The following is a 22080-nucleotide window of genomic DNA, read 5'->3' on the forward strand; positions in this document are numbered from 1 at the left end:
GGTGAAGGTCCCACTGGGCTTCCGGGACAAATCCTCAGTGTAGTTGTGCATTGTTTTAATTGACACACAGCTGTGCCATAGAACAGGCTAATGAAATGCTGAAAACACCATTTTCAACCTTCCAAACTTCCCTGCTTTTCAAGAGGAGAAAAAACACAGAAACTGGCCTCTGCACTGTGACTCTTTAAACAAAGATGCAACGAGGTCGCGTGTGTTTGGCTGCAAAGAAAGAACCAGGCACAACAGAGTGAGTCCTTGTTAGGTAAATACATGCCTTGGGCAAAGTGGGGAGGGCAGCCAACTGCAGGAACTCTGGCTGGACCTACCCACCATGTAATGGGAAATGGAGAACGACATGTATAAAATGGCATATTAATTTTGAGCAGTGTTGCAAAAGCAGTTAAATGAGGGGGGAAGGGAACAAAGAAAACTGCTTTTATTAAATGCCTCTTTTGTTTCACACTAGCCCTTTTCACTAAGGAGCCTTTGCAGGGTTTTATTCAGTATTATACCTTGCGGCCCTATTGACCAGAAGGAGCCTTAAGCTTTCAGGAGCTGCAGCAGCTGCCAATCAGTACTTATGTTCTAGCTTTCCCAGGAGAGAGATTTATTGGTATTTAAAACACACAACACTCCCCAACCCTCCTTTTTTATTTGCTATGTATAACAAGGAACGGGAGTTGAATCGGACTCTAAATTGATATTAAGCTCCAAATCCTGAATAGCCTGGCTGTGCAGATGTACTTAGGAGAAATTCTCCCATAGGATACAGAACCACCCACACCCCATAGGTGGAGGAGGAGGAGGAGAGGAAGACTGATGTGGCTACAGATCCTCTGACCTCAGCCCTTCCCCACCTCCTTGCACGTGTCCAGCTACGCAGGGTGCTAATGCAGACTAGGGCCAGGGCTGCTCAGCTGGGGCATGCTCCCTGAAGCCTTGTGCAGCAGAATCATACCAGAGCGGCAAGCGCAGGATTTGTCCTGAGGGCTCAGTCCTTCCTTTAGTTAGTTGGGCGTAAGTCAGGAGTAACTGTTGGCGTCAGCAAAGTTATTCCTGCTTTACAACATCCTACACGAGAGCAGAACTTGACCTGAAATTTCAACATCACGTGCCTTCGTTGAAAGCGTCTTCAGCAAGAGATGCAACAAATCTGAGAGAGAGCACAAAGCGTTCTTTTTTACGCTGGAGTGCCTGGCAGCAGAATTTGGCTCCTGGTATAAGCCTGCATGTATTTTGTAGTGGAATCTGTTGATCCAGTACATGTAATTTGCTAATGGTGCGGACGCAAATAGCTAGCCGGAGGGCTGGACTACACTACAAAGTCAGGTGGTTTAACTATATTGCCCAGGGCTGTGAAAAATTTCACAGCCCTGGGCAATGTAATCAAACCAACGTAAGCCCCAGCATAGACACCACTAGGTCAACAGAAGAATTCCATCAACCAAGCGACTGCCTCTCAGAGAGGTGGGTTTACTAGAGCAACGGAAGAACCCCTGCCATCGCTGTAGTGTGTCTACAGAGCTGCAGCTCTGCTGCTGTAGCGTTTCTAGTATAGACGTGGCCTCCTTCTAGTCTCACCCTGGTTTTAACTCTGTATGACTCCATTGCTGCTCTCCCTGATTTACAGCCATGTGAGGGCAGGATCAGACCCCTTGCATTTGAACACTGTTTTCTGTAATCAAAGTAAGATGAATTACAGAGGAAGGCGTTTGGTAGAACAAAACAGTTTATTTTGACAGAGGCATTGTCAGTTACAGTCTGATCCCAACCCGAAATGTAAAGCTAATGCTCCAATCGCTGATCGATTACACAATATTCACCCTGCTTTCATCTTTGTGGGCCACGTACTGCATGCTCCATTCACAGGCAGTATGCGGGCTGGGATGGCAACATGTAGGACAAGATAGTGCCCGGCTATCTGAACAGAACCCAGATGGAGCAGTTCTCATTACTGTTTACATGTGGAATCGCCAACGGGATATAATTGAAAGTGAGTGTTCATGAGTATACTCCATAGACACCAGGTAATAATACTTTTCATCTTCCAAGCACTTTACAAGCTTTAGTCCTCACAACACCCCTGTGAGGTAGGAAGTATTAACAACTCTATTTTACATATGGGGAAACTGAGGTACAGAGAGGTGAAAAGGGCACTGTCAGCTCAAACCTGGCCTAACAATTAGAGTGTGAAAACCAGTGTTTACATAGCCTGAGACCAAGAGAATGATTTTTCTTACATGCTAGTAGAAATGGTTGTTTTTCCATTCCCCCTGCAGTGTTTGCAATTCAAACACTGCACTGCAGAGCTGAAAAACTAGAAGGCAAATTGACTTAGTGATTTTAATTGTCCCAGATGAGAAAAGTAAAAAAAAAAAAAATCATAGAGAAAATAATCTGATTTTAAAAATTGTTTCACGTAAAATCATCTAAGTAGTTAGTAACGTACTGGAGGTAAAGACGTTTGCAGCACAGGATTTTGCAGTTGACATTGTCTCTAAGTGACACTCTGCGAATCTGAGATGGAGTCAGGATTGGGACTCTGAGCACACCTCTCCTTAAAGAGACAAACTGCATTGACTTCCAATTGGAGCCAATGCCCCTTCATTGGCAGAGTGGATTTCAGAACTGAAAAGCAGCAGAAGCCTCGGCAATTCTCATAGCCAAACAAACTCATCCATAGCCTCATTGTGGTTTTATTGAGAAGAGTTTACCATACTCTGCTCTGTACAGAGAGGAGTCTGCGTTTATGCATAAGGAGCTTTAGGACTTGATTTGGAGAAGTACAGAGTACCCACAGCTCCCACTGATTTACATCTTGGCTTCTTTCCCGCTCCTCTTTAGTGGGAGTTGCAGGTGCTTATCACTTCCCAGGAATAGGCTCATCAGGGATCATTCCTCTAGGATCCACATATGGATCTTCCCATCTCTGCACACAGCAAGGGGTTGTCCTCACCCTACTGTCCCCTCTTGCTCTCTCAGGGCCATCTGTAGGCCCAAGGATTCGCACTTGGGGAGAGACGTGTGCATCATCCTCAGCGGTACCCTGCCAGGAAATCCATCCAGAACAAAGCAGCGGAGATGGCATTCACTCTTCCTTTCCCCCATGCCATATACGATGGCTGGGAGCAGTGGCCAGAGAGGGAAGCCATGGCAGCGGGGCTCCCTTGCACTGTCCTTGGCAGGGAATGGGGAAAAGGCCAGAGCGTCTGTGTGGGGCAGTGCCCATTCAGATGCTCATGTGCCTCTGGCAGATCTAGGGAATCTGGAGGGGAAGAACCCTTACTTATTCCATAGCAGGGGAAAACCCTGCCTCGCCCCAATGGAATCATCTGGGAAAGATTCCAGAGAGGGGATCTCCTGGAGGTTTACTCACCCAGACTGATTTCTTATAGGCTTTTTGGTAGGCAGGGGTTGGGATGATTCCCCACCCCTACACTGAGAGGTTGCAAAATTCTTCCCGAACAGCATGATTTTATTTTCCCAAAAGGTTTGCAGCCTTTTCGGATTCAGCTTATATGGAGTTGATTTAACTATAGCTTCACTTGTATATTTTTAAGACCCAGATATCCTGCCCCCCAGAGCAGGCAGTAGCTTTTTATATCTAGAGCTCTCCTGTAAAGGGCTTATGTCTCTATCTAAAATGAATGGAGTGGCTCAACTCTGTCCCCCACACACGCACAAATATATAATATTTACCATATATATTACGAGATGATATGGCATGTCTCTAGCAACACAGCATCTGCACAATTGCCCTGAACCACTTTACACTGGGCATGGTTTTTCCTTGCAGTGGAACAGTTGCATTTTCCAGATAGGCCAACAGATATTTACAGGTAAAAATAAAGAGTTGTCAAAGCAATAGTTCCAAAATCTAGATTAATTTATATTTCTGGATAATAAGAAATGTCGCCTAAATAACTATGGTGATAGGTGCTATATAAAAAACAGATAGAGTTGTCTGGATTCATTTATAATTGCATTTGAAAGGATGGGTAAAGCTGGCATAGGAAATCCCATCCAAAATTGAAATTCTAGCCTGCTTAATTCAATTCTTCCTCTCCCTCATTTCTTCTAGTAATAGCACATATACATTTATACAAGGTATTCGAATGATGTTCTAACATCCTGGAAAACAGTGAAATAATTCAAATCAAATGTTTGCGGCTACAAAATGTTGCTTCTATGAAATGAAAACATAAAATATATGCAGTTTTCCCCTGGCAGTTTATTATGGTATGAAGAAAAAACATTCTGTGCTTGAAGCTGACGTTATATTACAAATGTATTGCAAAGTATGATGTGACTATTAAAATATGATTACACAAAGTATGAACATTTTAAGAAGTTTACAGTACAGTGGATCTTTTATAAACAGACTTAAATATACATATGACAATAGTAGCTGACAAAAACATCAAAAAATTAACTATTAATGTTGATAGACTTCTCCCCGTGGAAAAAAAACAAGTCTCACGTTAAAAACAGAAAATTATGAAAAGCTTGAAACCAGGAACAAATCACCTGTACACTACAAATATACATGGCAGAGGTGTGCAAACCAGAACTATTGTGTCATTGGATAATACCTCCATACAGAGGCTTTACAATGTTTGGCTGATGTTTGCTCTTCAGGTGTCACTCATTTCACACCATAATTCTTCAATTGGTTGCAATCTATAGTCACGTAGTCTGTGTTAACAGTTGTACTATTATGAGTATATACTCAGTACTAGACAGTTAATGCATTCAACGCTCTCATCAACATATGGAGGAAGTGTATCCTGACTGAAAACTTTGCTGCAATCGGGTATCTGCGGGTGGATCCCTCCACCTGCATGAAGCCCTGATGGGATCCACTCACAAGGATCGGTTTGCAGGATGGGTGCTCTGAATAGGTTGACAGTTTAAAAAAAAAAACGCAACTCCTCAATCTTCCTTCTTGACAAGGGAGATAAATTACCACATTTGCTTCCTGTTTAGCCAGTTTGCACGGATACCCCTAGATCATGTGTTAAGTTATGTCAAAAACATAAGTATTTTATGCTGTAATACACAGTATTACTGAAACTAACAATATTATTTGCATATTTATAACAAGGTATAATGAATTTCCTATAATAAAACAAAAAATGTATGCTATAGATCTATTTACAAACAGTCCAGAAAAGAAGTATAAATACTTCTATATTTAATGTTTAGGAAAACATAATTTATAAAATATTCAAATATATACAGTCATCTGAAAAACTGCCAATATTAAACTTTGATGCAGACAAAGAATTGGTCGTGTCCGTTCATTCGGTATTGAAAGAGGAGGCAATTTTTGTTGGTTTGTTTTTACTTTGAAAAGTCATACTTAAGTTATTTACAAGTCAGTCTGCTTCCCTATGAGCTAAACATGTCCGGAGCTTTGAGCGTGCTGTCCCAAAATGTCGTCTATCATTGTCAAATTGTTCAACCAGTCTTCATCATTATTGCTACTGTTCTTCATAAGGGAGTCTATGAAGTCAGTCTCGCTGCAGTTTCCAGGCAAGATCGAATTGCTCTGTTGTGGCACAAAGTCATACTGCGGCAGCTCGGAAGCAGTATTCATTCTGTTGAATGTTCCTGACAGCTGGCCTGCGGAGGGGTAACTTGGCGGGCAGAGTCCTTGAGCAGGATTGAGCTGGTTAAAACTGGACATGCCTTGTGGCATGGATTTCATAACATTCATAGCTGGCAATGGTCCTCTGGTTAAACCGTGTCTCAAGTTCTGATTATTCAGCGTGCTCAGGCTCTGGCCGGACTGTCCCAGGTTTAGTTTTTGTATCTGTCTGACCTGGACTCCAGGCGCAATCTGATTAGGCGGTGCTACAGCCTGGTGGGAAAACTGCTGACCTGGAATATTTGGTCTCACGTTCTGTTTGGAGACGAGGGGGTTACTGGAGAATTGCTGCATGCTGGTATCCATTTGGCTTTGATTTGGCATTCTTGAAACCCCAGTCGGTGTCCACATCTGAGCAGATGCATTGGGGTAGACAGTAGAAATTCTTGGCATACTAGGCTGTCTTAAGTGTTGCTGAGTTGCTGAGTGATTTGTTAAGGAACTGGAACTAAAGCTAGACAATGTCATTCCTGGCCGGACAGTAGGATGGCTGTGAACCGTTTGGCATCCTGAGTGCATGCCCAGAGAGGTTTGGTTTGGTCGCAGAGGGATGTTAAAATCGGAATTAGGTGGGAAAATCCCTTGCTGTTTCCCAGGATTATGCGGAATCATTACCATTGTCCCACTGTTCTGGGTAACGGAGGTTGGAGTCAGTCCGGAGCCCAAGGTGTTCTGAAGTATTCCCGGGTTGGATGGCATCATGCGGTGATTCAGTGGAGGAGCTGGCATGGACTGACCGCAGTCAGTAGGAATAGGTTGTGGTACTGCTGTATACAAAAAGAGGTAATATGTTAAACATTAAGGGTGCATTTATCCCTGAAACATGGCAGATTTTTAATAGGATGCTTTGCTTTAATTCCCCTCTTTCATTAAACAGGCCTCGCCACAGCATTCCTTGTCACAGAGTTACTACTTGAGTGATAAGAAAAGAGGAGAATGCCATGTTATGTGACAAAATGTAGAATGGTTTTCTTTCAGTGCAAAGTATCATTAAGAACCCTGCATTTTTAGTAGCACACACTTTCACTCCTTACCTTGAAACTGATTCATCTGTTGGGGCGCAAATGAACTCCTCTGCTCAGACGCTACGCCCAGCATGGTTTGTTTCTGCTTCTCCTGGAAAACAAGAGAAAGAGTTGTCACGTTGCAGCCTCGCAAGGAACAAAAATAACAGCAGACATCTGAAGTGTGGCCAGTTGGACACTAACAACTACACACATAAGCTCTTCAGATGTGCATCCCAGACAGTTCATTTCAGTCAGGAACTTAATTGTTCACAAGCCCCTTCTTGCAAAGGTGTCCTCTAAATAGCACAGTCCAAGCAGGGGCTGCCTTAGGCAAAAATTGTGTAAGCAGGTCCACCTCTACAGGGGAGCTGGAATGACATTGGGACCACTTTGTTCACCCACATGGGGGCTAGGGGGTTCTACCCCCATCTCTCCTTGTTTCTGCTCAACCGGGGCCTGATTCAAAGCCCACTGGAGTCACTGGGAATCTTTCCATTGTCCTCAGTGGATCAGGCTCTGTGTGCTGCAGGAATCTTTGGGTCTTCCCAGAATCCACTGGGCCAACTGTCTGGGCACATCCTTTGAAGCACCAGATTCTTGGGGGTGGAACTGAAAGGTGCTCACAGCATGTAAACGAACAGAAATGGGGCAGCCTTCAGGGGGCAGATTGACGCAGGAGACTGCTGGCAGCTGCGAGTGTGTTGGGAAGATGGCTCTACTCTTATGTGTAGGCCAGATCTCCGTTTTAAACCAAAACCTACTGTGGGCCCACAGGGAGAACCCATGGGGAGCTCCCTCCTTACCAAGATATTGCTGGCTCTGCCTAAAGTGAGCTGACTTGTATGCCGTGCACTTTTCCTTCTGTTTCAGAGGCACCTTCTCCAGCACAGCCTGCCCTGTGCTACTGGGAGCTCTGGCCACGTCCTTCCAAATGGTGCTGTGCTGTCTGCTCTGTGACAGCACATACAGTGCAGAGAGCACAGTGTGGACTGGAATGAGTGCCCCACAACACCAGCACAGACAGGCATGGGGCAGGTCAGGAGGGGGGCCATTTTGGTAGTGAGAAGGAGGCAAAAGCAAAGAGAGGAGGCAGACAGCCAGTAACTCCAGCTACCAAGTGCAGGACAGGCCTGGTGAGGAAATCTCAGCAAGGTTCCCTCATGGAGCTCCCGCTGCACTGTCCTCTTGGGGAGAGGGGTCTGATCGCCCCAAACCTGGCAGTTTCCTCAGGATCCATGGGAAGCCAGGGCCATGCACACAGAGGTTCTGTGCCTCCTCATTGCCTCTGATCCCTGGCAGGCCCTCCCACCCTGGCTCCCTGACAGCAAGGCTCCAACGCAGCCTCTGCTGCCAGGGCTTCCCCGGCTCCTGGGAGGAGTGGCAAGCTCAGTGCAAAGGGGACTACAACCTGGGACTGGACCATCTACTGGGAGGAATCCCTATGGTGCTGGAGGGGGTGGGAATGAAGAGCATCCCCCTAACCCTGCCTCACTCACTCCTTAAGCCAGACCCCTCAGCATCTGCCCTCTCTCCTAGCACAGACCCTGGACTGCAGGGGATGGAAACAGCAGCGTGGAGGTGGCCATGTTCCTCTTCCACAAAAACGTATTCTTATGTGTGTACACACACACCCCCGTCCCCCACTGCAACTGGTGCTGGCCTTTCTCAGAGACAGAAGGCTGGACTCTCTGGACCGATAGTCAGACCCAGCCTGCAACACTCTGCAACAGCCATTTCTTACGCAGCACTTCTCACTTTAACAGTGGCCACGTATACATTACAGGAGTCACGTAGGCACAGCAAGCCGAACCTGCATTAGCTGCCGTCTTATGATTTGCTGCTTCAGCAAATGGTTCCTCATCGTATATCCGTTCACTGTAGTTGGTGCAGGCACCGAGCCTCCGCTTGGTATGGTGCCTGGCTCCTGAAGTCTGGTAACAATTCCAGGATTTTGATCCTGCCAAGAAAGATAAAAAAGAGAAAAAAAATCAGTCTCACCAGGGAGACACAACAGAAGCCATTGTCCCATCCACTGATGCCCCCCTCCAGCCCAGTTGCTGTTCCATCTTGAATTGCATCTTCTGGATTTTTACAGAGACTGCACCATTGAATGGCGCACATTGTGGCTGTTGTAATGAGTAGCAGTGAACTGCTCTGACTTCAGAGTATCAACACAGGAAGAAACTGAGGGATCAAAGGTTAATCCAAAGTTCTTTGTTCCTGGCCCACAGCTAGGGGACTGATTCACTGGGATCAATGGAGTCACATGGGTGTATAACTGGCAGAGGGATGTGAATCAAGCCCTACATTCTCCACTAATTCCCCAATGTGATGCTAACAGACAAAGGAAGAAGAGCTGGAGTAAAGCAGGAGCTAGTAGATATCGGACAGAAAGAAGACACACACTGCGGAAAACTTAGGAAAAGGAGAGCCAAGGTCATGCAGAGAACTGGGAGTGGGGGAGACCAGCATCAGAGGGGAAAGCTCCTGGTTAGGATGATCTGGAAACAAGGCAAGAACCTGAATATGCAGAGGAGGGAAGAGCAAGATTCCCAACTGGCATCAATCAGCGTTACTCCACTGGAATCAATGAGCCAGATACCCAGCTGGTGGGAACTGGAATCGCTCCATTGTGGTCAATAATGGATCAGTGTCAATTTACGCCACCTGAGAAATTGACCCAAGACGAACAGAGGGGAAAATTCTAAAGCCCATCATAACAGCACCCCAAAGATTCTGGGAGCAGAACCTGAAAGGAAGAGGAAGTCAGAAACATTTAAGCCAAAACATCTTACAGAGGTAGCATGTAATTAGGGGAAGAAAAATAAGTGAAAAAGCCACGTCTTCAGTGAAGAAGAGGAAGAGCAGGGAAATACTCCAGCAAACTCTATACCCAGGCACAGTAGCTACCAGTATAGTCCCCATTTTAACATCCAGCTTTTACATTATTTATGATGCTTTGTTATTATTGGCAGAAAGAATTATGTACATTATATCCAGCATTCTTAACCAGGCCATGTTTCCTTTGTTTTCAGAATGGAAGCCCACATCCTTTGTCTGAGAATCAATGCTATCAGAAGATAAGCAAGAAGAAAATGGTTGTTGCCTTTTGACATCTGACAATGAGAATCATGCTAAAATGGAGCAAACAGGATACCAGCAATGGTTTGGAGTGACCAGAAGGAGACGTTGGAGGGTGTTTGTCAAAAGCCAGGCTGTCAGAGCAGGAACGCCTTTCGCGATGGTTTCACTATAAGAGATTGCCCCGGTCATTCGGACATGTATACTTTTTTAAAAATAGGAGCGATTACCAAGAAGGTCACTGAAATTACTCACTTTTATGGTGCCTCCTTTTGTTGCAGCACTTAGGTCTATTATGCAAAACCACAATTGATGAAATGTAAATGCCTGTGAGATAATTCACCAAAAGACACAAACCTGCAACTCATCACTGAACTCATTATCATTCCTATTCATGGGCAGTCTCACAAGACCAGACATTATTACCACTGCTCTGCTTACAATCCTACTGGACACTATTCCTTTTCTCTCCTCCCTCCCACAGAAGGAGAAGGAGGGGAAGAGAAGTAAATATGATTTACTTCTGATGTAAATACAAAAGTTCATGTAAAGCTAGTGTTTTGCTTTCATGTCAGATATTATTCTGCAGCCATAGTTAAGCTTTGAATAATATGGATTGCCTCTAGGGTAATATTTGAAAGAGCAGGCATTCAGTTTGTGTACTCTGCACATGAAAGACACTGAAATGTTCATATCACTAAAATCCCTGCCATCTACCCAATTTCCTCCCAACTTGTCTTGTTGCGTGCAGAGGGTCTGTGCTTACTGAAGCAAACGAGTTTAGTGCAAGGACAATCATTCTGTTTCGCTCAGGGCTATTGCATTAACAAGTCATAACATTAAAGTCGTCTTCTTCTTCTTCTTTTGTTTTTTTTAACTAATCGTGTCCACCTCATTCTAATTTATCCGAAACCTAATTAAGAAAATAATGTTGTTTTTTTCCATATTATTAATGGTAAAGAAGGGGAAATCACATTACTAATTGCAGCTCTTCGGCAGCAGCAGAATGGCCTAACAATATGGGATTTTGCTGGAAGAAGGACAATCAGCCAAGTTCATTTGCAAATACCCAGAATAGGTTCCTACATTTGGGAGAAGTGTTGCATAACATTTAATTAGCCACTAAAGAAAAATAATATATATGCACATTTTTGCTTGGGGGAAAATTAGGCCAAAAAAAAAGGTGGTGGGGGGGTGAAACAAGGAAGGAATTCAAAGTCTTTCATTTTATAGTTCATGTTTAGGATGAGCAAAAAAACAAAAACAAAACACCTCTTATTTTCACCACTAGTGGGAACTACTGCATTCCCTTACAGTAGAAAATAACCATGTAAGTGTCATGACTAAGAATAGCTCTTGCATGTGGTCTAAAGGATGCTGCTATCTGTATCAAAGGTTAATGAACTTTAAACATTTTTCCTTTTCATCACTCCCCAAGAAAAATCACTTCCCATGCTAAGGCCAAGCCAAACAAGCCACAGCCTGAACTGGTCCATGCTTTGGGCTATCCCATTTTAAATTTCAGGAAGATAGCATCTCGGGTAGGATTTGAATTTCAAAGCCAGAGACCACAGCCCTGGGTGTTCACACATCTAGGGGTGCGTTTAGTTACTTGTGGGCTACATCCAAAGATATGAATGCCTGGTGTGCAGTCATTGAATTCCTCTTGTGTTTTTCGTAATACATCACAGCTTCTCTCTCTCACTCCAAAACTCAAATTCAAACATCGAATCAACAGAATTTTTAACCAAACAGCACATTATAAGGAGCCTGGAAATGTTGAAAGCATGTGGTTCTGTTGCTAGGCAAACTGTCACACGGCAGTTTCAGAGCTCTACAGTACTCAGTGGGCTTTCCAATTTGGCCATTTATGTTGGAGATGGGATTGGTGCTGTGAGTGGGTGAATAGAGACCCAGCATCAGGTGCTTGTGTTGGGAGTTAGGCAGCAAGAGTCAGAGCAGTTTTCAGGAGTGTGTATGCTTAGTATCCATGCTCAGGTTCAACCATTACACCTGTGGCAGAAAACCCTGCTCTTTGTGTACACCAGTGATGGGTCAGATGCATCACTGGCCATTCACAAGCATAAACAGCATATGCAGTGACTCACTGTTAGAAATGTACGTATGCACACACAGCACAGGTGATTCCTGGGACTGAGTGTGCAGTCACAGCAATTATGGCTCTGATCCAGCAAAGCATTTACACGTGTGCTTAACTCAAAGGCCATGAATAGTCCCACTAGAGACGACTTTCAGAGTAGCAGCCGTGTTAGTCTGTATCCGCAAAAAGAAAAGGAGGACTTGTGGCACCTTAGAGACTAACATCCGATGAAGTGAGCTGTAGCTCACGAAAGCTTCTGCTCAAATAAATTTATTAGTCTCTAAGGTGCCACAAGTCCGCCTTTTCTTTTTACTAGACTCTACGCGCGTGCTGAAAGTGAAGCACATGCTTAAGTACTTGGCTGGATCTGGGCCCACGTTTACAAGCCATGCACGTTCACACTTCTAAAAACCTGGCTTCCAGTTGCAGTAAGTGCACACGCAAATTCGTTGTGTCAACAACATGACCGCATTTCTGAAACTCCAGCTCTTTGTTGTTCATCCAGTAATCACACACGTGTTCACTTAGGTGAGAATCTGGAAAGTTACAGTCCTTAATTCTTCATGAGTCTTCATTAACAAACAGGACTTCCCCAATGTCATCTTGAGGGGGTTAGTCATCCTGGATGGGCAGGCAAGAATCCCATTAACCTTAATCTAAAGTAGTCACTGTTTTTTTAAAAAACAGTTGAAAAGCACCAGTCTCATTCATCATTCCTATATTTTCCCATCTGCTCTTAAGGTGGAACTCTAAGGAATAGAGCATAAAGCAACTTCAATTTTAAAATGCACTAAGTTAAGACCAGAGCTATTGAAGATTTACAATATATTTTAGAAGGGGACTGCAAACTGCCGGACAAAGTCATTGAAAACATCAAGAAGACAGTGACCTGCAGAAGAGTGGCTCTCGGAAAGGCACGTTTACTTTACAAGACATAAGCTGCCAGTGGAGACCACTAAGCATTATATTACAGACCCTCACAATAAAGCTAAGTCATGTGAATTTGAGCAGTTAACAGATGGACTAATCAGAACGGAATTCTTTGTGGTTAACAGATAACCAGGTCAAAGCAGGGTTATTGTGAGAAATAGACTCAGCTTTGCAAAGAACAGTGGGTATTTGCTAGTGAAAACTGTGCATCTCAAACGAAAGTAACAAGCAGTAGAAGAACTGAAGTGCATCTGATTAAAAATGCATACAGTGACTGCGCTTTAAAAGTATCTTCCGTTTTGAAAGACACTGCCAGTTTGAGAAATAGTCCCTTTACTTTAAATGGGGCTCACAGCTGAATCCAGTAATTACAGGTCTCAAAACAGAAGTAAATGTTTATGTGCAACCACTGTACCAAAGAATAAGGACAAAATGCAAAGGTAAACAGGCAGCGCACATCAGACTTCTTCACTCTTAATATGGGGGGGGGGGTAAAAATGTTAGTGCCAACATCTAACAAGCTTTCTGAGCCAAGACAACTAATGCTGAAGTAGTTACAAACAAGCTATATTCTAACAAACTAGGATAGAAGAGATACTGCAACAAAACTCCTCAACAGTTCTATTTCTGGCTCTGCTACTGACTCACTGCAAAGCCTGGGCTAATCAGACAACCTCTACGGGTATGTCTACATTGCAATTATACACCCACGGCTGGCCCATGCCAGCTGACTTGGGCTCCTGGGTCTTGGGCTAAGGGGGTGTTTAACTGCAGGGTCCTAGAGCCCAGGCTCCAGCCTAAGCCTGAATGTCTACACCGCAATGAAACAGCCCCTGAGCCCAAGCCCTGCGAGCCTGAGTCAGCTGGCATGGGCCAGCAGTGGGTGTTTAACTGCAGTGTAGACATACCCTATGTGCCCAGTTCACATGTCTGTAAAATGGGAAGAATGAGGCTTTCCTACCTTGCAGGGTATCGTGAAGCTTCATTAAGTCATTTATGGACAGCATTTGGAGGGGTGAGCTCACAGACTTTAAGATCAGAAGGGACCATCATGGCATCTAGCCTGACCTACACAGGTAAGAGTTTTCTTCTGTACAGGGAACATGTAGATGTGTGCTGGCCTCAGACAGCAGCCTCACTGTATCCTTGTGCTCCCACATCTGTCTGTCTGTCTTGTAAGCTCTCTGAGGCAGTGACTGTCTTTTTGTTCTGTGGCTGTACAGCTCCTACAAAGGGCCCAGATCTGTGACTGGGGCTCCTAGGCACTCTGGCAATATAACTATATTAGAAAGATCCCGCTGTTCCATGCATCAAACTATACTGCAATGAGAGTTGCCTGTTCGGCTCAGTTGCAGGATCCAGAAAGAATCCACACATGGTGTTCCCTCTGCCTGGCATTCTTGAGAGGCTGCATAACAGGAGGAGGGTGGAGACATGCACATGGTTAAAAAAGGAAAATCCCTGGTGCAAGCCTTTACTAAGCAGCTGCTATCAATGCATCCATAAGTTTTAATCTAAATGGATATTAAAAGGTGAAAATATTTGGGTTGAGATGTGGCTACCTTAGTACAAACAACCTCCTTTCTCCCCCCGCCTCCCCAAAGCCCCCCATGCATTGACAGAATTTTCATGTTACATGACTTAAAGCTGATGTTATAACATCTATACAGATTATAGATGTTATAGATCTACACAGCTTATAGATGTTATAGATGCCATAAGAACAGAAGAAAGACCTTAAAAGAAAATTTCCCCCTCTTTGTTTTTTGTTGTCTTTAATATGACTTTACATTTGCTCTTTGGGGAAAGATTTCTTCCTTTCCTTCCCCCTCTTCTTCTCCACCCCCACTCCCACCCTGATTCTACCTCCACTTCTAAGATGCACTTCAAGATAAAACTGATCCTTTTAGTACAGACGTCTTCTGAAGCTCCCCCCCCCATCCTCTTTCTGGTTTGTTTGTTTTAACACAATATACAAGCATTGATAAAACAAACTGTGTAGCTCAGTGGGTCTTTTCTTTTTTCATCTTCCAGCCGTTTAGTTGATATACAACCATGTGAAATACTATCAGACTCAAGTTTCTAGGCTTATCTCAGGGGCTGTCAGTCAGGAACAAGCTTTGTTTGAAGACTGTAAGTGATCCACTGGTATACAGTTTTGTAAAAAAAGAGGGGGAAATTTTCTTTTAAGGTCTTTCTTCTGTTCTTATGGCACTGGCATGCTCAGCATCACACAAAGTTAACCCTCCTTGTTTGATGGAAGCAATGACAAGATCACTAAACCTGGTTGGCAACTACACCCAGGACTGTTTTGGCCAAGTAAAATGGAAAATACGCTCATCTCCTTATAGCTGCTCTTACGTTACATGCTGCTCAAAAGAGAAATATCCATAATTCTGTTTCTAAATGCATCCAGGCTTTTAACAGGATGGAAATTCAGCCCAACTCCCACTTCCAAAAACAATTAATCAAATGAGTGAAAACTTTAATGCAAGGATTTTGCCACATTTTTTTCCCCAGCTGGTTTTATTCAGCAGAACAAAGCAAAAAAGATATCTAAAACCTACGGTAAGTTACTGCATTGGTTGTTTTACTTCATACAGAGCAAAATGCATGCTTTATCAGGCCTACCTTAGAACATGCTAATAGGGGTTTTTAATGAACATGATATTGGTAGTAGGAAGGAGCACAGGAGACTGGTTCAGGAGTACGATCAGCTTTCCACTTACTAGACAGGTGGAATACGCAATGTAAGTGGGGATGCATAAACCCCAGGGCAGTGCAGTGCGCTGCAGTGTAAGCAAGCCTTAGAGTAGGAGTGGCCCCGGTACCATCAAAAGTGACTCTCTGCCTTCCAGGAGGGGCTGGAGTAGACTGCAAATCACACCCTTGGTACAGGCATCCCCTACTGGCAGACTGCGAGAGCATCATTAATGGCAACCATGGAAGAGGATCTTCTGCACTCCACCTCCCCAAGTGAAGGGCAGCAGCAGGATCGGAGATGCACTCTTATGGAAGCACCCAGGAAATCAGAATGGTAGGAAAGGCTCTGCCGCAGTCCCGATCCCAGGGCGTCCTCAGCACACGAACATTGTTCCACGCTGGCTGCTCCATTCAAGGCCAGAATTCTAAGAGTCTTACTCATTTTGAGCAGGGTCTTTTGGTCACTACCCTTTCTAATACATTCACCTGCCTCAGTTACACACATACACTTCCTGCACGTCTCTATTCCATACAGGCAAAGTCCAAAACGGAATTCTCTGCAAAGAATAAAATATTTATATTTGGCTTGTTTCAGCTGTCATGAGTCTCCAACCCTTGACAATGCACTCTGGTTCCCACTGCGGGCAGCTTGCCTAGCAATTCAGTGAGATAATCTAAAACTGTATTTATCTCGCCCAATTTTGGCTAGTAGTCCCTTTCTGACCGCCTCTACAAGCTTGCGCTAGCCCCAATGCCAAACTGCAATGGCTCGCGTCTATAAAATACAGTCTGAGTCAAGGAATCTGTGTGTGATGTCAAGGCGCTCTCTCTAACAGAGGTGTTGATGAGGTTCACAGGAGTCAGTGTAGGTGAATGCACAAGAGGAGCAGCCACAGAAGAAAGCGGCAGCTAGATGCTGAATATATATATTAAATAGTTGGGGGAGGGGGTGGGAAGGATCAGATGAAATAACCATGCGAGGTTTGGCTCAAACACGGCAAAAGTCAGGAAATTCAGTGTTAAGGGGGCAATTTAGCCCTTTACCTGCCCAATTCTGGAGATCTCTGCCATTTTTATATACTTGGACCAAATCAAGATGGAGTGGGTTAAAACAGGGGTTCTTTTTCTTTCTGAGGCCCCCCCACAACCAACATGCTATAAAAACTCCACGGCCCACCTGTGTCACAAAAACTGTTTTTTGCATATAAAAGCCAGGGCCGACATTAGGGGGTAGCAAGCAGGGCAATTGCCCAGGGCCCCACACTACAGGGGCCCCTGGGAAGCTACATTGCTCAGGCTTCAGCCCCAGGTGGGTTTTCTGCCCTGGGCCCCAGTGAGTCTAATGCTGGTCCTGATTCATAGACCCCCCTGAAACCTGCTCGTGGCCCCCCCAAGGGGCCCCGATCCCTGGTTGAGAACCACTGGGTTAAAAGAAAGAGTTTTTGAATTGCTCCATTTTTTAAGTTAATGTTTTTTTAAATCTATAATATAGATTATGCACATGAGCAGCAATCACTTTTTCACTGTTAAATCTCTTACGTGCTTTCATCCCTTCCTGCCAAACCAGAGTACCTAAAACTCCCAGATCAAGCCATCGGTCCAACCAAGTTCCAAAACCACAACCACAGATGTTGGGCTAAAACAATTGATAATGCAAAGTCACAGCCCAGGTGCTAACATCTAAAAATAGAAAACAATATGTTAAGGCACCCTTGGCTGTTAGTGTACACAGTGCCACTAATTAAAAAAAAATCAAGAGAAATATGTATTTAGACACCCAGAGCTGAAATGCTATAACCAAGTCAACGCAATCTCCCCTTCAAAATTCCTTTCCCCCTTCCATTCAGATTGTATTTGCAAACTGGAGACGGCTCATTTTTTTCTTGTGTCATTTCATTATTACAGAGTTGAGATCACTAGCCATCTGCAGCTTCATTTCATCAAGCTCTGATTTGTCCTTGGAGCAAGGTCATTTGGGACAAGAACATAAAATGCCGCTTTCCACTACTGACAGTTCTTTATGCCTTCCTGTAAATATCCCCACTAATTTTAAATAATTTCACCACTTCAGACTTTTCCCCCACCTCCAAACAGGCTGATGTACAAATACATGAACAAGGATCTCATTATTTAACCACTGCATGACACACTCTAAAAGCAATTAATGGTGTTTATTTGTAGATAACTGAAGCATTTCAAGCTATAGCTCAGGAATCCTTGGTAGCTTCACGTGACTTGTAGGATATTATCTATGGGTCAGGAATTGGGACCCCCCATTCAGCATTAGCATATGCTTGGAGCACCTCCATATTCCATCAAGTAGACCCCCCCATTCCACAAATACACAACTCCCCTTCTCCCCCCCAGTCAATGCACAAAAATTACCAGATGCATAATATATCCCTACGGTGGGTGCAGTGCTAACAAAGCATCACTGGGTGAATATAGGTTAGTTTATGGAAATAAAGAGACTGAGAAGGAAGATTTTCAGATTCATAACAGAAAATTCCAAGCTAAAAATTAATAGGAAATTAACATGGATTTTTTTCTCAAATCAGATCTGATTTGCCACCAGTTCTGGGGCACCTTCTCATGAACAGAGACCACAGCTCTAGATCGCAAAACCACACAGGGCAAATTAATGTAACAGTCTTGATCAGTACAAGTCATAAAGCAACAGAGAGTAATTAAATAATGGGGGAATCAGCACTAGCTCTTGGGGTCTTAATTCCTAGCTCCCGATAGCATACACTGGCATCAGCACACTGACGGGTGCAGACTGTGATCTCACACTCGCAGTGAGTATCGCTGTGTATCTGGGAATTTCTGCCATCGGGCCTGTGTACTGGATTCTGAGATATGTTCTGATGTGCATGACAATCTGCCTCAAAAAGACTATTTTGATCCCTTACCTGTCTGGCTTTCTGTAACCAATAAGTCTGCCAGTAAATACATGCATACTATGCAGGCTTGGTTTGAAACTTTGGCCTGCAATTACACATGTGTGCAAATACCACGATTATGTGCACAAGTGTCTAACTGCTTTATTTGCATATGCAAATACCTTCTGGATCTACAAGTGGAGGATCTGCTCATGCAAATATATGCATGCATAATGTCAGAGGCAAGGTTTGAAAATCTGTTCAACTACACACTGGCTGCAATTTTTCAGCAATACCTAAGGGAATTAGGCACTCAGTTGCCATTATAATTCAATGGGTGTCAGATCCTTGACTGCTTTACTTAACTTTGAAAATTCTACCCCAAACCATTTTTTCCTTTATTTTACAAGTCTAAACAAAGCTTCTCCTTATGCAAAGCCCCCCTTCACACTGCCCCTGTGGTGGAGTCCCGAGTTGTTGTAGCTGGCACACAGAGGGCATGGCAGCGGGCATGCTAGGTGTGTGGCCCAGACACGCTGCACTCCAGTGATCTGTTGGAGCTGGCATAAAGGCTACTAGGCCATTACAAGTTGGAAGACAATTATCCTATTTGGGGACACTGAAGAATGGACAGATTAAGTGATTTGTCCAAGGTCACACAAGGAATCTGTGCCATAGTTGGGAACTCCTGAGTCCTGGTCCAGTTACTTAACCACGAGGCCAGCCTGGCTACAGAAAAGAATGTGCCATGGACCAGACACTGAGCAAACCAGCCTTTGAAGATGCTTTATGGCAGAGCAAACCTGCCTAAGTTGAGACATTTGGCCTGAAACTCAAGCTTCCGTTGGTCTACGCCCCTTCCTGCTCAACCCCCAAAGTCTCAGGTCTTATGGCAGTGCTGCTGTCATGGCTTCCAACCACCAATGAAAATTGGACTTGAGGGCTTAAGAGACGTAGGTGTCTTTATATATTTAAAAAACCCAAAGGGTCAAATTTTCCAAGTGACACAGAAAACTCAAGGGTCTTGGGAAGGCTGTTGAGATTTCCATCTTCCATTTGAGGCATGGACATTGCTGAGCCACTGCAAGCGCTTCTTTCACAAAAGGACCTCGCACGTCAACAGTTAACTTCCCTTTGTTCGCATACAAATGATTAAGGTTAGACGCTTGCCTGGTGACATCACCATAGCTTAAACATGCTGGATATGGTCCAGGGAACCAAAGTTATTGCTGACCCCATAGTTACTGATCCGCTTTGCAAGTATCTGATGTCTGCTCTCACTTTATGAATTATTTAATGGGTTAAAGATTGATCAGATCTTCTTTATGCAATGTGCGGCTATGCAGTGGGCAGAAGGACGTAAACATGCATTAACAAGGTTAAAGTCATATACTGTAACTACCCTGTCTGTTTTCAGCTTGCAGCTTTATTGACTTAATCGTACTGCCACTGCAGCCAACAAATCATTAAATCCATTCCATTCTTTTGCTGGTTACCAGCCACAAAAACAGAGGCAGGCAAAGGCTAAGCAAATCTCGAAGGGAGAGGTGGGTGGAGGCCGAGTGGGAAAGAGAGAGAGAGAAGAGTGGGATCACTATGGAATTCTGGCCTGTCCCTGGAAGCACAAAGAAGCCAAATCTGTCTTTATGGACTAAGTGGTCTCATGGTTTAAAGTGACACACTCATTTGTTCCTGTTTTGCAATGATTAAAAAAAAGCAAACTGAGCTTCCGTGCCGCTGTAACGTTCTAGCTGTGCATGCATATGTGACAGAGAGCGAGCGAGCACGCACACGCAGTATACACTTCTGTAAACAAATGAAAGGGTCAGAAAAGATCATATCTGTGCACATGCCGTACCTCCAGAGGTCTCAGAGTCCTGCGTCACACATACTGCTAATCTGCAGTGAAATGCAGGCCTGATTAAGAGTTCAGCATGCAAGAAAAATATCATGTGCATTTAAATAAGTCCCAAGCTCCCCCTGTCCCCCAGCTGCCTTCTGTGAGTAACGATGACCACTGCGGGAAAAGAAGAAATATCTTGATTTCAGGCTTTAGTAAGAACTGTAACCCTTAAATCTGCAGTCAAAAGCCTGAATTTTCAAATCAGTGTTTCTAATGGTAAACTAGATAAGCCAAACCCACATTTAGGTGCCTAAATGTAAGTGCCTTGATTTTCATGAGTGCTGAACACCACAGAAGCCAATGGGAGGAGCAGGTGCTCAGCACCTGTGCAAAATCAGGCCACTTTTTAGGAACTTAATGGTAGGTACCCAGAAGTAAAAATATAGGCCTTACACTCTAACTTGTGTTTTTAAGTCCCAAGACATTTATTTGCTATTACTGCCTTCCCATTCACCTCTGGGTAATGGCAAGTGTTTTCTCCATCAGCCCAAGGGACAGGTGTGTGTTCTGAAAAATAGGAAGTTTGTGCCCGCTGTAGATTATAGATTCTCCCCAATGTCTTCCAAACATTACAGGGAGGCTATGTCTGATGGAGTTCAGTGTGAAACTCCTGTGGGCCTTAGGGCAGCAGGATGAGTTTGTGTCTTCTCTCTTTTAGAGAAGGCTACTTCTCTTTTTTTGTGGGCTTTCCCCTCACTGAAAGAGCCTATGAAGGAGATTCCCCTAAAGTAGAATGACTCACCCACAAGATTATATCCAAATAGATTCTGACTGTCCCTGTTCAGCTGCATGAGGAGGGAGAGGCCAATGAGTTTCCCTCTCTTACGCCCTGCATACAGGCTGGCCATCATCTCCCTAGAAGAATAAACCTGTTCCTACTAAGTGCCATTCCCTCCCCCTGCCCCACCTCACTCATGTATACTGACTGCACTGTTCTGACGTGTGCACCCTGTCAGGAGATATAGAATCACAGAACTTTTTAAAGAGCAGTCCCTTTTTAAAGACCAAAGGTAGTTAAAGTTATTTTCTTTAGACACAAACAGGCTTCATCACAGTTTGAGTTCCAGCTTCGTTTCCTTGTTTACCATGGCACGTGTGGAATCCTATAATGTGCAAAGAGACATCTAGTGGCTAAACTGTATACTGCAAATAAACAGATTATTACACTGCCCACCAGTCAGCCAGCATTCCTTCTGGGAACACCAGCTATATGATGGTCCCAACCTGTGCCCCAGTAACTAGTCTGTGGGTATCTAGGGAAGAATTTTGCCCTGAGAGAGAAGCAGAATATGATGCATATAATCAGTGAGACAGGATACTCCTTTGATTCTTGACTATGACACCTAAACACTACAATGATGCATACACTAGAAATATGGACATAATCTCCTTATTCCTCACAACACTGTGTGATCGATACTGGGTCTATGTTGCTGAGGGAGAGAGGTGAAGTGACTTTCCCAAGGCTATGAAAGAAGGCAGGAGAGCCACAGCTGTCTATCTATCTAAGATACTTATGTGCCCGCCCGCATCACCACAGTATCTGAACGCCTCACTATCTTTAATGCGTTTGACCTCACATCACTCCTGTGAGGTAGGAAAGTGCTATCCATTCCCATTTTACAGATGGGGAACTGAGGCACAGAAAAGCTAAATGACTCACCCAAGAAGTCTGTGGCAGAACAGGGAATTGAACTCAGGTTGCTAAAGTCCTAGCCTAGTGCCCTAACCACAGAACCATCCTGCCCCTGAAATGGAACTCAGCAGTCCCTGGCTCCCAGTCTAGTAATCAGTGCTGTAGATCACGCTACTCTCTAAAATTT

The 22080-nt window shown here is 44.2% G+C and overlaps 1 protein-coding gene across 5 annotated transcripts in view; it reads right to left on the bottom strand.

The window, feature by feature from the left end:
• Nucleotides 1–4211: 4211 nt before the first annotated feature.
• The window catches only part of MAMLD1 (mastermind like domain containing 1), a 349448-nt gene continuing 331579 nt past the window's right edge, over nt 4212–22080 (bottom strand). For 4 of the 5 annotated variants that reach the window (XM_073358364.2, XM_073358362.1, XM_073358363.1 and 1 more), the window contains 3 exons: nt 8468–8614; nt 6685–6766; nt 4212–6417 (listed from right to left, as the gene is read on the bottom strand). In XM_073358364.2, coding sequence (XP_073214465.1) covers nt 5399–6417; nt 6685–6766; nt 8468–8614 — 1248 coding nt within the window. In that variant the 3' untranslated portion in view covers nt 4212–5398. The remainder of the gene's footprint in view (nt 6418–6684; nt 6767–8467; nt 8615–22080) is intronic. The other variant, XM_073358361.1, reaches the window with a different exon arrangement.

This window comes from Lepidochelys kempii, chromosome 9 (genome assembly GCF_965140285.1).
Source record: "Lepidochelys kempii isolate rLepKem1 chromosome 9, rLepKem1.hap1, whole genome shotgun sequence".
NCBI classification, from domain to species: Eukaryota; Metazoa; Chordata; order Testudines; family Cheloniidae; genus Lepidochelys; species Lepidochelys kempii.